Genomic DNA, 14,818 nt, shown 5'->3' with positions numbered 1-14,818 from the left:
TTTAATATTATGACCAGAATCTAACAAAAGTCTTCAGACTGTAACATTTGTAACGTGCAACAGAAAGTGCTCGCCGATGTGAGAGATGTTTCTGACCCTCAGAAGCTAAACGGAAAAGTCCAAGCCAAACTCGGCCTGCTTTTCAGGTGAGCACATGTTTTACCCACAGAGTGCAAACGAGAAAAGTCGCTACAGTGACCTGCGTCTCAGCTGTGTGTCTGGTCGCCAACTATCACACTTTATTAGACAAGATAGCTTCCGGTTTCTCAATTAAGTGCAGAAAAATAAGACAACTTCTTCATCAGTCTCCGAAAGAATTGGATTGTTATTGATCATTTTGTGAGAGCCGAACAGGAGCATTGCGGCTCCTCTTAGTATAATCTTTCATAGGCGCATGCTGACAAATAATTCCATTACCCTCGGTTTGCCATGCAAGCACTTAACTGGGCGGGCGGGGGGGACCGTCAGCCAGCAGACACACGGCATTAGCTGACATCTCATCATTTTCCACTTTTCAACAGTTTTATGGAAACATGATAGAGTAGCAAAATGGGCCACTAAATGCCTCCAGAGCCCTGAGTATACAACATTAATACTGGAAGTCTCAACGTTTTCGCTAGTTTACGTGTTTCTAATGGGGCCGCTGAAGTGAAACTTGCACCATATGTCGAAGACAACCAAAGGAATTCCACATATGAAAAAAAAACAAAAAACAAAAAACAAGTTAGTCCACCAATTAGGATATGGATAAAAAAAAAAACTTGGAATGTATTCAATGTATAGAAAGAAACAAGCAAAAATGGAGATTAAGAGCCCAGCTGAAGTCTGTCAGTATTTATGAAATAACTATAAATAAAGCGCTAAACAACTATGAAAAGCAATCTCTTTAGCAAAGTATTGATCAGAGTATCATCACTAGTAAAAGCAAAGAAAAACCCCCGTTATTGGCCAAGGTTTTTGCTGCATTTTTAAACTTCTGAATTTTCCAATGAGTACCACTGGAGCCATTATCAAGAAGTGCAAAGAACATCATTTCAGCTTATACCAACTGGAAGCCCCTCACAGGATTTCTGACACTGAGCCAAAACAAACCAATAAATCCATCACAAGTGTGAATTAGAAAATGGATATTTCTGTGTTGAGTGAAAGACTAAATTGAATCTAATGCAGATTTTGAAAAGTGACTGGAAACAGGCAAGACACCAGCTGAAACTGAGGGCTTGTCTTCAGACTGATGTCTAAGATGGCTGATGTAGACGGAGATGTAAATGGCTACAGCAAAGGATCACAGCAAGAGCAGTAGGGCTGGACATTAGAGGACCGGGTGTTCTAACTTTCTTTCATGGAAAATACAAGTTTTTCCTGAAGTCTTTGGTTAAATTAGTATATACATGTATTTTTCTTTTAATGTGCAATTAAACCACTTCCTTTTTTTTTACAGATTAAAAAAGTTAGAGTAGCCAAAAATGTTCTTAGCATAAGCTAAGAATGAACCAGATATTTAAATTATGAGCATTAATATGTTTATGATTTGGTTCAGTGTATGTTTTAATATTCATGTTCTTTTTTGAGAAGTATTTGTTCAGATTTATCTGATCGTTTTGTTTGTGTTTGTTTTTTCAGTTCAATTTTTTGGTTTTATTTCGTGTTACCCTCCATATTTGGATGCTGGGAAGTTTTCCTTTTTCTGACTCTTTTCTTCTGCTTCTCTCTGTCAGAGGCCTGAACTACAAAGCCAGCTCAATACACTCAGGGTTTCTTTTGTCACGTTCAATGATACTTTGATGATGGGTATCAACTCGCTCAGCAAAGCCAGATTCTCTGACTCTGGATAAGTTTGTATCCATACAAAACGGATGGATCAAAACCAGTGGACCAGAGACTATGAAAAAGGTAGAAGAATGAAAAATCCTGAGGTATTACAATAGTCAGTAAACGTCACTGACACAACCGTAAACCACAAATGGGTCTGGTTAGTCCTGCTACTGAGGCAGAAGGTATAGTCTTTGAGAAACGCTTCACAGCAGCATGATTTGATGAGATTTTTGATTTCCAGGTCAGTCGATCATGGATTTACAATTGCTGATCAATAAAATATCAAACGCTGTACACACACATTCCAGGCATTATTAGCGCTCAGAGCCCAATACATCTTAATTTCCCAATTTGCTTCTAAAAGACAGAAGCAATCTGTTCTAAGCTCCCAATCTTATCCACTTTACGAGCAACAGAAGCAGCTCTTTTATACACGGTGAGGTGAAGCTTGTCTAGGATACGACCAAATGAGAAATGCCAAATGCAACAGTTAGCAAATCGTTTTTTTAACACTTTATGCCAACAGACGTTCCTGTCAACTTTTGCTTAATCTATACAAAATTTCTGCGCCCGTATCTCATGATTTCTGTTTACTTCGACTTCCAGTGCAAACCCTGATGTGGCCTGGTGTGAAATACGACAATAAAATATTTCAACAGATTGCGTTTTACCAGCTGTAGGTTACATCAAAGCCTACAAGAATTAACCGTAAACTTCTAAAATATTCAAACAAAAATGCAGCTCGGAGAGCTAAAATACTCGTTCCCACAAACACCGAGGGCCCACGGTACATTTCCACTCCATCTGCTGCTAAATGAAACCAGTGTAAGTTTTAAGTTACAATTATGTCTGCTAACAGAACCCTGGAAAGCAGGGTTGATAAAATATCGAATGCGCTGGTACAATCAGTACCAAAAACATGTTTTTTTTTTTTTTTTTACTCATTTCCATTAAATTGTTTAAAATCTTCCCAGACTGATGCACAATGTGCAACAGCAGCAGACACAAACAAAACCGCTCAGCTCCCTTAGCACAACTTGAACAATCATGGCTGAGAACGAAACAATAAATAATGTTGACAGCTCAAATCTGCTGTAAGAATGTCCAGGTTTTAACTGAGCGGCCAAATCAAGGAGGCTGTCTGGAGAAAACTGGTGAAGTCGAACAATGTTGGCAAGGCCTTTTACAAGCTGTGCCACGGAGCAGGGAGTTCACTGTAACACCACACCCCTGGTGAAGCGTCTTGAAAGTTGACGCCGATGTTTATTTCTCGTTTTAAGCAGGTCGATAAATCTTCCATATTTACGACAGCGACGTATTAAACGTGTTGGTCAGCAAAAGCAAAAGACATCAGTTAAATATTAGCAACATGCTGAGTGCTCCATTATCAGCCTGCAGCCCTGCAGTTATGAAGTGACGCATGGTTGGTGCAACTTGTCCTGAAGCAGAAAACTAAATCAAGCAAGAAATGTCCAAAACTGCTATGGTATGGAATGGTGAAGAGGCAAACTGAGCAGCAACCCCCCTCATTGCTCAGCTGCTTAACAGTAAGACAATTAGCAGCTACAATACATCCTACACATTTCAGTCCTAACAAATGTTCTATATTTGAGAACTTCAGATTATTTTGTTTTGCTTTAAAGCTACTTTATGTGTGCTTAAAGATCCAAACAGAAGCTGACAAAAGTCAAGCAGAAATGAACAGAAACCATGGCAACCAGCCTAGCTGACTCTAGGATACAGCCAAGAAGTGTATAAAGTTGAATGACCAGAAAATGAAAGGAGCTGCTGCTGAATAGATTTTCATGGACCTTGCCTATCTGTTTTCCAGTTAGTTCTTCCACTGCATCAATGCATGATTTTATCAAGGAATATTAACAATTATTACCTGATCAAAGTGATACTGGAATTATTTTTTATAATACCAAATGGCTGAATGACTTCTTATCTCTTTTAAATACTTGTCACTATTCATCACACTGCAATTTTCTGTGTCTTTTTATTAAAAACATATTTCTTTAAAATAATACTGGGCAGTGTTCGAAGGATAAAAATGTATGGTATAAATCCTAGTTGTGTTATCTTAACTACAAGGACAACATTTGGTCACAAAAATTGGCAAGACAGGTAAAAACACCTTGAATGGTGTTAATGGAGCAGATGGTATTTTGAATTTTCAAGAATTAGTCTAACAGCAACAACATTCTCGTTTATTTTATATTAGAATAAGATCAGCCTGTGAAGCCTACGGAGTTTCTTGGGCGTCCACTTTTAAGATGGATACAAATGTCTCCTAAAAAAAAAATTAGTCACAATTCTGAGAAATGCACTCCAACATCAGGGAAGGAGTTAGACTGGGAATCCATTTGGGATGGCGTCGTAAATGTTTCCAAGAACCCCAGTGACAGATTTATGCATCTGAAATTCTTTCGTAGAACATGTATAATGCAGAGAATGAGACATCAAATGGGATTAGTCTCTGATCCATATGGCTCGTTTTGACCCCGAGGAACCATTGGCTCTTTTATGCACATGACGTGGGATTGTCCAGAGGTAATTAATCTGTGGGAAAAGGCTATTGGAAAAATTACAACCTTAACCGGAGTACAATTTCCAATGGACCCAGCAACACATCTTGTACATAATTATTCTCGTCTTTAACTTACTGAAAAGAATTATAAAGTTTGACTTGGAGGCCTATAAGCAGATAGGAAGACAATAGCTCATGATGTATCTACCGTACATTGGCTGTCCATCTAGAGGGCAGGGACTGTCAAACACCACATTTCTGACCTAACTCATCACAGTGCTCTGACAATGACTTTGCTGCACTAACAACAACAGAGGAACTAAATGAAACACCAAGAACCAAGGCTAATTGGAAAGAAACTTCTTTCAAACTGTTTTAGTGCACAAACTTCAAAATGTTTTAACCTATTATGAGAGCGAAGGTTTTGAATTCCCTTTGTCAAACTGCATTGTTTGTTCCACAAGTTTAAATAGAAATTTTAATTGAAAATATTTTGTTCCTTTTTATTAGCTTCGTCTTGAGACAAGTAAATCATTGAGAGTCGTTCAATGGCCGTGCCAAACAAGACGATGTGCCCTGTAGACTGAAAAAAAGATCTGCTCAGAAACGTTGCAGAAGCACAACGACCACGGAGTTGATGTGTTTTCCAGATTAATCAGAAGCAAATGCGATACGATCGGTGTGGGATGAGCTGATTCATTTAGTCCCCATGGGAGCAACAAGATTATCTGATAGCAACAGATATTACACCCCATCATTGGAGGTCAGCTGCCTGTGCCCTCTGCAGTTATAGAAGCACGAAGAATGCCAAAGCAATATCAGGCTTCTGTTTCATGCTGTAGATAATCAGTACAGTTCCTATAGGTTTGCTATAGCATGATGGGAACACGGTGGACGATCATCATCACGTCTAATGTACATGGAACTGTAAGACTGTCAACAGTGAGAATCCAGCCATTATTTTTTTTAACTAAGTTAGACATTTATTTTGAAGGTACTTTATTTGAATAAACAGCACTGAAGTCAGTTTGTAAAATTGTATATTAACTAACTGGAATCTTCATGTTTTGATGCTGAAAGCTTCACTCAGTTGAAAAGATGATAGGTGGGAGTGGATGGCAGTCAGGCGACACGGAGAGGTGGGGGAAAAAATGGAATTATGGAGAAAATTGTTGCCATTCTCAACTCAAATGACTGCTTTCCGATCTCGGCTCTTGACGCTTTAGGAATAAAATGCACGTCCTCTTTGAAAGACAGATGTTTCAGCTGTAAGATAGGATTGGAAAACAGCAGCAGAGGAAGTTCTGGCTGACTGACTGTCGGCGTGCTGACGTAAGGGACACAAATTCATTAACGTAACAAAGAAAGAAACAAAAGAAATATCAGGGCAAACGAAAGCATGTTGCTCATGGGAACAAAAGCTTTGACATGAAGCGTAAAACCTGAGTAACAGATGGACGATCACGCAGACTGGATCATTGTTAACACGGTGTGGCTTTTCGGACCGACATGGTCTGCGCAGGCTGATAAGTGTCTCGTGAGGCTGTCGGCCAACTTTGGCCGGGGTGGCGACATTCACTACATGTCGTCTCGGGAGGCATTTTGTCTTTTCCTTCGTCTACCGGAGAACGCCGTGCCTTCAAAAATTAAACATACCTCTGATTTATTCAAGTTACTGTCCTTTTCATGTAGATCAGGGAGCCTGATCTACAAAGATTCCAAATAAGGAGCGCTGCATCGCGTGAGCAAAGACAAATTGCAGAGGGTTGGAAGGTACACACGATCCACAAAGATTCGGTTTGCAATGGGATACATGCGTATGGATTCTGCAGACCTTCCTCGTTTTTTTGCGTCATCATGAAAGGTATTGGGAAGCAGAGTGGCCATGAAAAAAGGCTGATGTTGAAAGTCATGGTATTGGGGATATTATAAATGATAAAAAATAATAATTATTGTGCATTTAATCTAAAGAAAAAGACTCTAAACATCTGTATGAAACTCAGGTTTAGTATTGCCCGAAGAATATCCTCGCTATCTGATGATCAGAATTCTGTATGTTTTGCTTATTCGTTAAGGCAGACACAGCAAAAACATTTCTGCCCGTGTAATTCTCCTGACTTGCTGACCCAATTCTGTTCATGTATTGTTTGTAGATCAGGTATGGAAATAATTTTATATGTTTTCTAAATGCAAAAACCTTTAGACGATCAGGCCCCAAAACGTTTCAGGAAAGCTACCAAAGAGCTACAGCTGAAACTACATATTTCCCTACGCTATTGAAAAGAATGCAACCAAATAATGATTCTCATTGAATTAGACTAAATATCTCCAGTATTTGGAATCAGCTCATGCAAAATTATTCCTGTTTGCTGAATGTCAGAATAATGAGAGAAAATTAGAGATTGAGAGATATTCTGAGTCTTACATCCATTACTTTTATTTTGGAAGAATTACCTGTAAACTGCATGATTTTCATTCACGTACTTTAGGGTATCCTTCTCTCATGTGTCTGTATTTGTCCTGTTATATCCCATTTGGTACATTGATCTCACCATTGTCTGAGAAAGACTTGAACCCATCGGGATCACCTGAAACCTGATTCCAGTTTTTTCAAGGTAATGATTAATTTATTTCACGCTCCAGAATTATTTGTGGAGTACCACAGGGTTTAGTGCTCGGGTTGATTCTCCTTACTGCATGCTTCTAGTTCATAAACTTAGACCGCATGGAGTAAAACTTCCACAGGTATGGTGATGATACTCAGATAAATAAATCAATAATTCATGATACATTTCAATCAGTTTGGCAAACTACGCGCATGTTTTGAAGAATATACCTGTCTGTCCATACATTATCTGACAAGCTTATCCTTGAAGGGTCCCGAGGGCGGCTGGTGCCTATCTCCAGTGGTCAACGGGTGAGAGGTGGGGTACACACTGGACAGGCTGCAAGTCCATCCCAGACATAAAAACCTATATCTTTTTAAATTAGACAAGACAGAAGAGACCTCTGAAGATCCACACCAGGCAAAAAATCTCCTTGAATGAGCTAGTTTGGGTAATGGCTGGATGAATTTTAGTTTCATCAGGTCATTGGAAATGTCAGTAAAAAATAAGGTTTTGTAGTTTTGCACATCTGCAACCTGTAACCTGAATATATGTGATGTTTTTGCAATAATGTTTTTGTTTTGTTTTGTTTTTTTTCCCATCCTACTGGCCTTTCAGCCCAAACTGGAGCAGGGCTCCTTTCACTGTGAATAATGACCTCACAAGATGTTTCGCTTTTGTTCTGTGGCTGACACACACACACTTCGTATCAACACATGTTCCTCTCCAGGGACAGACGGAATGATGGGTAAGAATGTGCATGCCGCTTAAAATGTCATACAAATATTTGAACAGATGAACGAAGCACCTTTAAAACTTTTGAAATTTATACCCATGGGAAAACCAGAATGAGATCCACGATTCTCTTTCTCACATCTTCTCTGATTTGTTTTGACGTTCCCCTGATGACGGTATTGCCTTAAACTACATCCGAGTGTGCATCCATTTAACTCAGAGACTAAAAAGTCAGAAAAGCATTTACATTGAACAAAGTTGTGTAAGGTAACACTAATCATATGATATATAAAAATGTGAAAGAAAGATAGAAGTCGTGAAACTGAGAGGGTAAGGAAATATCTTCTAAAATAAATACATTGTCTGATTCATTGCTCTGATGTTTAGCAAATGGACATTATTGCGGTAATTCAAACAGACCTTCAGATAGCCAGAAAAAGGTTATACGTTTTTGGTTTTTTTTATACAGTCCTTAGTGACATAACATTTCCCAGCAGTTCAATAAATGTTTCAGAAACACCCACACATGTTTGCACTAATAGTCGGTTTGCATATTATGACTTATGCATTCAGAGGAAATCAAAAAAGCACCACCCAAGCTGGAGCTGAGAACGTCCGAGCTGCGAGGCAAGAACCCAAACCAGATCACCATGGAGACGCCACTTCACCGTTTTCTTATGTACCCCTCAAGATACAATTACGTGTGTTTGATTAAACAAACAAGTCCAAATTGCATTGTCAGTTTACTCTTTTTAAGTGAAAAATGTGATCCTTCATCACTCACTACAGTACTTTTGACTCCGTCTTTTGTGCTCTTTACAGAAAGCTTTTTTCCTGCTTCAGTCACGTGGCAGTAGGCATAATGTGGAAAATGTGAAAATTGCTTTGTTTTGCCAAAACACACTTTTAAAACGTAGTTCGTTCACTTCTTTCACACATATTAGAACAACTGTTACCAGCTGGTCCAACTCGGCCCAAATCAAATTGAAACTAATTCATATTAAATCCATTTGTCTTGTCACATTCAGATTAAATTACAAACAATCAAAGTAACTTGAATACAAATGTTCTGGTGAAACTTCTCTAAGAAAGTCCTGACATTGAAGCCTCTCCAGCAAGCACAAAGTATCAGCTAAACAATCAGTCGGACTCTTCCTCCGTCTGATAATATTATCTCACACACACACGTGTTCTCACACACACGTGTTCTCAGAAAGGTGATTCTGATTTCTGCTCGCTCCCCTGCTGTGGTTCTTGGTCTTGTACATCACATGTTTTGGCAACGGTGCAGCCTTTGCTTGCATGCGGTCCACAGTATATATGAACTACTGAGGAATTTCATCTTCCGACTTGCCGTCTGTAAGACTGGGATGAGACAAAAAAGAAAGTATTATCCAGAAGACATTACTGGCTTGCCTAGTCTTTCACCGTCATATTTTAATTTCTGTGTTTTACTGTGTCAGCCCTTTTCATGCAGATAGATCGAAGATAACGTCTAACACCAGAGTAAGAATCGAAAGGTAACATTATAGTTTCTTTATGGTGTGGTGTGTGGCATAGTGGTAGATATATTGGGGCCGTTAGTCTTTGACTAAGCCATCTGGGATAAATTCCAGACAGACAGACACTCAAACTATCCTGTGGTCATACATTTGTAGTAAAAATAACACACTTCCCATTTTAATTTTGCACCTCTGGCAAAGCCAGGTTCACATTCTGCCTGTATTGAAGCCAATTGCACTTGATTCTGTCTGCAGTCATGTTCAATAAATTACAGTCTACTTTCTGATGAGGTGTGTTCACCAGATAAAATAACAACCTCTAACTGGGGAGTTTTTACTAAAAATCCACTTTTTTTTTTTTAGGTTTACATCACGTTATGACGTCAGTGTTGCTTCGATTCTTCCATGCTTGTTTAAAGAATCCTTGAATCTCTCTGTGCAACCATTCGGGGTGTCTCACCGCTTGTTACCTCAAAGCTCCTGCAGTCTCTGACCGAGCTTCTCCCTCACAGAGCTCCGCCCCCCATGGATTCCCCACAAAGATCCTCCAGACTAGCAGCAGCAGCACTTAGCTGACACCTGGTGGAGCTGCACATCCGCAGAGCTTATGATACAAACTATTTCTCAGCCCAAAGCTCCTCAGAATGGTTGTAAGCAGCATGATGAAGGAGCATTGTAGTGACGACACGCTGAAGACAGAATGACGGAAAGAGAAGCAGCTTCTTAAATGTGCAAAAGCCAACTTCAAATTGTGATGTCAAATATCTTTTTTAATTACGTTTGATATGTACAGCACTTTTATAAAACCTGACCATAACACAGTTACTGGATTGTGCTGTAAAATGGCACAACGTGGCTGAAAAAGTACATAATACCAGCCCTTTGCGCAGGTATTAAACATAGTAAACCATTTAAAATGCCTCTCTGAATTGGTCTAATTTAATCTTTCAACCTTCAATGTTGTGTTTTTATTGGCTGTAATTGGAAAATCATCACAGTAAACAGAAATAAAGAGTTGAAAATGTCAGTCTGTTTAATTTAAATACTGTGTTTGATCTGGTTAGTTGATTTACTGACATAAATGAACTATTCAGTAGTATTCTAATGTATTAAATCTAACTACAGTTCTAGTCCACATGTGTGACTCTAGATGTGTTTCTGTTACAAATGTTCATAACGCAAAGTTTTTTCTTTAGCTAACGTACAAAACAAAACCCCATAAAATTTCACAACTGCGATGTTTCCATTAAAATAAGAAAAACAATTAAATTACATGAATAAGCGATTCAAAATTACAGCAGAGACGAATGTAAACAAATGTTACCTATTCCTATAATTATCATCATCTGTCAGCCATCCCAAAGCTCGTGTGCCGTAGACGAGCGCCTACATGTGCAGCATTTTTTGGGAAAATTGCAATTGGAAGTTTTACAGAAGAGCTACAAATTCAACATTTTTGAGTAACTGGTAACTTTTTATGAACCTGTGAGAGCTTTGGTAGATCGACTGTCGGTGAAAAACAAACCGTGTTAGTGCTCTGATTGCGTTTTCGTGACACACATCTATTTCAATACAGCTGAAAAACCACCTGGTCTCAACTCAGCAGCATTTTATCGAGAAATGCGTTTTCTAGATTGGAGTTCCCGTCGAGTGAATTTATTTTTGCAACTTTAATTTGCGTTATTTTCTGGTCAATAGAAAAGCGAGGTTGTTTTCTCAGTACTAACTAACCTTGCTTAATTTCAAACGTAGAATATTAAATTCTCTAATGAACATAAACTTATGGAGGAGCAGCAGTCGGCGGAGGGGCAAGGCAGCAGGAAGCTCAACATGCAAACCGGAATAAAACAGCAGATCTCACTCCTGGCTCCTCCATTTAGCATATCAGTCACCATTCTGAATGTAGAGCCATTGGTGATTCCAATGCACCAGTCCTCTGTGTGTGTTTCACTCTGCGCTCACTGGCAGCGCTTCTGGCGCTGTATGCAGATGAGGTGCCACTGAGTCTCTGCCCTGCCGTATTGTTTCAGCAATTTCTTATTCTGCCTTCATGAATAGATCCTTATCTTCATTGTGAAAATTCAATAAAGCGGTGTTGAACATTGGCTTGCGGCATTGTTACGTGATTCAGAGCGCCGTGTGTGCTGGCGCGCACTTCGGCTGCGGTTCTAGTAGGTTGCTAGGTGAGTGCTCACAGCTGAGCTCCCGCTAAGATAAACTGCTCCTCAGCTGCTTGTTCAAATCGGGTCAAATAACAAGCAAAGAGAAATGGGACTTTAAACTTAATACACTTAAGTTTTCACAATTACATTGAGCACTGGAGGCTGGCGGCTCCCAACGGAGCCAGACTTCGTTTGTTGCCTAAGAAACAAATTGCAAGTAAAAATTCCTCAGGACTTCATGGTCAATGAAATCCTCTATAGGGGGCAGGGTGTATTTTTTTTTAAAGTTTATACAATGTTGTGTTGCTCTGATTATCTTATAATCTCCTTTGGCAACCAAAAGCTGCTCTGCAGAGACAGAGACCCATTTCAAGGTGTCAGATGGCGCTATAACGCGAAGTCACCTTTCTTTTAAGTTATTTTACAAAATGTCCATATCATCTGAATGTAACATAGTTACTTGGTTGTGATGCAAACTTTCAATGTGCCACTGAAATATACCTAAATAAATGGAAATAAAAATAACTCACTTCTTTTGCTGATAATACACAAAGTCTCACTTTCTCCAGCTAGCAAAAATATTGCTCAATTTTTTTTTTGTTTGTTTTATTTTTTTCAGATGCATCACACTCTGGATGAACTCTGAAGATTAAGTCATTTTTTTCTAGCACAGTCGTTTTTTGGGTTTGATGCAGGAAGCCGGCTGAAGCGATTCTGCAGCGACTTTGGTCGAAGCTGAAAAACTAAAAAGGCAGCTTGGTCACAATGAGAGCTGCACTTACAAATTGACTGCAGTGTGTGACAGACAGACATTATGACAATAAAACATGAAAAGAGAAGGGCGCCCTTCATACGAACCAGTCAACAATTCAGAAAATGCTTACGTCACAATTTGTTTGTAAAAGTATCTGAAACTTTGCCATTAAGTTCACACATTTGTAAGCAAAGCAAATGTGTGATAATTATTGTAGTCTGTTTTAGCTTGTCCTTCAAACATTCAAACAAATAGAAAAGTTATTTGCCTTTTCACTTTAATAAGCGCCGCCATTTGCAGCAATTATCTGCACTCTACCGGTTAAATCTAACAGTTCCAATCACCAATACAGTCGTAACTAATAGCTGAGATATCACCACAGTATTTAAATCTGACCTTTACAGCAAATACCTAACGCCAGTCTGCCCATCTGAGAGCAGGTTGCAGGTTTACCAACCCAGATGTTCAGAGACTTTTATTTGGGTTTTTTTTGTTGTTGTTGTTGTTGCCCTCAAATTCATCCTTCTGCTCATGTGGTGGTGGGACTCGTTCCCAAAGCGGAAGTGTGATTTAATCTAGAGGGTCTGCCCCGAGGCCCGCTCCCACTGGGAGATGTCCAGACCGAATTCTCGCCAGAAACTGTCTCCTTTTAATGCAGAAGTGAAGCAGCTACAGTCTGAGAAGTACAGGCGGACCGGATCCACCAAGGAGGAGGAAGACAGCAGAATATATATATATATATATATATATATATATATATATATATATATATATATATATATATATATATATATATATATATATGTATGCAAAAAGTGTAATAAGAGCAGTAAAGCAGGGGCAAGAGATAAATGATGACTTTTATTAGCCCCTTCAAACTGTGTAGTTCAAAAAGTTGATTTTATCTGAGGACATGCATTTGTCAAAATGAAACCCATTTCCCGTTAATCGACAGGAATAAAGGTGACACTGGTTAGCCTGTGTTCTGAACAGCAGTGTCCTTAAGAGGTTTATAAGAAAGTTTCCAGTTTGTGTATTAAATTGATTCTGCAAACCGAGTAGCTACAAAACTACTCACACCGCTGGAGTATTTCGGTTTTGCAAGTAATCATTGAGGAGTCGGGGGAAAAAAAATAAAAAATAAATAAATAAGTAAAAAAAAATCCTGACAGCCAAAATCCTTCTCACCGACCGTGAAATGAATAAGCTTATTTCATGACGACTTTTTTTCCCCCACTTATTTTTAGTAGTGATGGTAACGATCTCTCATAACTTGAACTTGTCAACCAATGTAGATTTTTTTGTGACATTCATCTCCTGTTAAAGTGACACTGCTGTGATCATTGCTCACCAAAGCCCGGCGGCACTTGGACACAACCTAGATCCGTGTGAGTGCAGTGAGCCTCCCTCAGAGCGCAGAGGAGGGGAAAGGTCAGCTCTGGTCAGTGTTGCTCGATGACCAAGCCGCTTCCTCCTCCTCCTCCCCTCTGCCTTACTTGGACCAGCTGTTTGTCTTCTCAGAAAACAATCATCTCCCCCACTAAACTCTGCTTTAGTTGCAAACGCAGTTACTGACAGCTGTCGGAGATTAGAAGCAGGCTATTCGTTCTGCGTTCAATGTTCTTTCTGGCACTAATCCCGCGGAATCCCGCTCCCTCTTTTAAACCCGAGGTTGCTTCATGATAAAAGAAAAAAAAAAACGAGGCAACCTGTTAAGTTGCGCTTCCCTTCACGTCGATCCCTTCGGGTGAAGCCCGCAGGCAGCGCGACGCGCAACTTCAACACAAGCAACTCCGAAACGAGAACCAGCAGCAAAAAAAACAAAACAAAAATAAAAAACACACACAATGCAGGTCCACGTTGTTAGATCACTTCATCTGCGCTTACCTGAGGAAGACCGTCTCTCCTTGTCGGACAGTGATGTTGTCCATCACTTTGTTGTCGGACTGAGAATCCCCCTGGCTGTAGACCGGAGACCCTGCGTGAAGCACAAGAAGCAAAATCCTCAGCGACACCAGAAGTGAGCATTTGGGAAAAGCGACAGAAGATCTCCGGACGGGCATCGTTCAAATCCGAAAAGGAAGGGGGGGGAAAAAAAAAAAAAAAAAAAAGATATAAAAAAAAAAAAAAGAACTCCCACAGCGAGACAACGAGGCGTCTGGTCAACAGCCCTGAGGAGATAATTCAACCCCAGTTCATTAGTCCTAATCCAAATCTGTGTGCAGGTAGTCGCGGTGAGCACACCACACTCACACACACACACACACGCACACACCGACCCTGTCTCTCTGTCTGGGAACACACACTCTTACTGTTTGCTGTCATTCGAAAGCAAAGTGCGTTTCTCTCTCTCTCTCTCTCTTTCTTTCTTTATTAAAAGAAATTCCAAACAATAAGCGGAAATCCCTTCAGTGCGTCTATGAGGATCGTGGATCACACAGGCGGTTCATCTAGCACTGAATGCAAGGCGAGGAGGGGGTGCGGGAGAGGAGGAGGGGGACGGGGGGCTCAGGGGTGTTAAAGGAGAGAGAGACGCCAAGTTCCCGATTCTCTTCGTCTCCAACAGATCTTCTGTTCCTTTTTGTTGGCTCTCAGCAGCAGCGCTTTCTGCTTCTGCTTGCGCCAAACACGGAGTCAAAGGGGGGGGGGGGGGGAGTGTTATGTAACAAACAACGACGTGCATAAATCAATAATGCATATAATGTGCACTGTTC

General features: G+C 39.9%; 1 protein-coding gene across 1 annotated transcript in view; it reads right to left on the bottom strand.

Annotated features, from left to right (window-relative positions):
- The window catches only part of ntm (neurotrimin), a 65,018-nt gene extending 50,456 nt beyond the window's left edge, over nucleotides 1-14,562 (bottom strand). The window contains exon 1 of the mRNA XM_015001656.2: nucleotides 13,992-14,562. Coding sequence (XP_014857142.2) covers nucleotides 13,992-14,167 — 176 coding nt within the window. The 5' untranslated portion in view covers nucleotides 14,168-14,562. The remainder of the gene's footprint in view (nucleotides 1-13,991) is intronic.
- Between the last annotated feature and the right edge of the window lie 256 nt (nucleotides 14,563-14,818).

The sequence above is a fragment of the Poecilia mexicana genome, unplaced genomic scaffold, assembly GCF_051168715.1.
Source record: "Poecilia mexicana isolate PSO_F unplaced genomic scaffold, ASM5116871v1 scaffold_14, whole genome shotgun sequence".
Taxonomy (NCBI): Eukaryota; Metazoa; Chordata; class Actinopteri; order Cyprinodontiformes; family Poeciliidae; genus Poecilia; species Poecilia mexicana.
The sequence above is the reverse complement of the archived record's forward strand: the minus strand, read 5'-3'. Positions and strand labels throughout refer to the sequence as shown.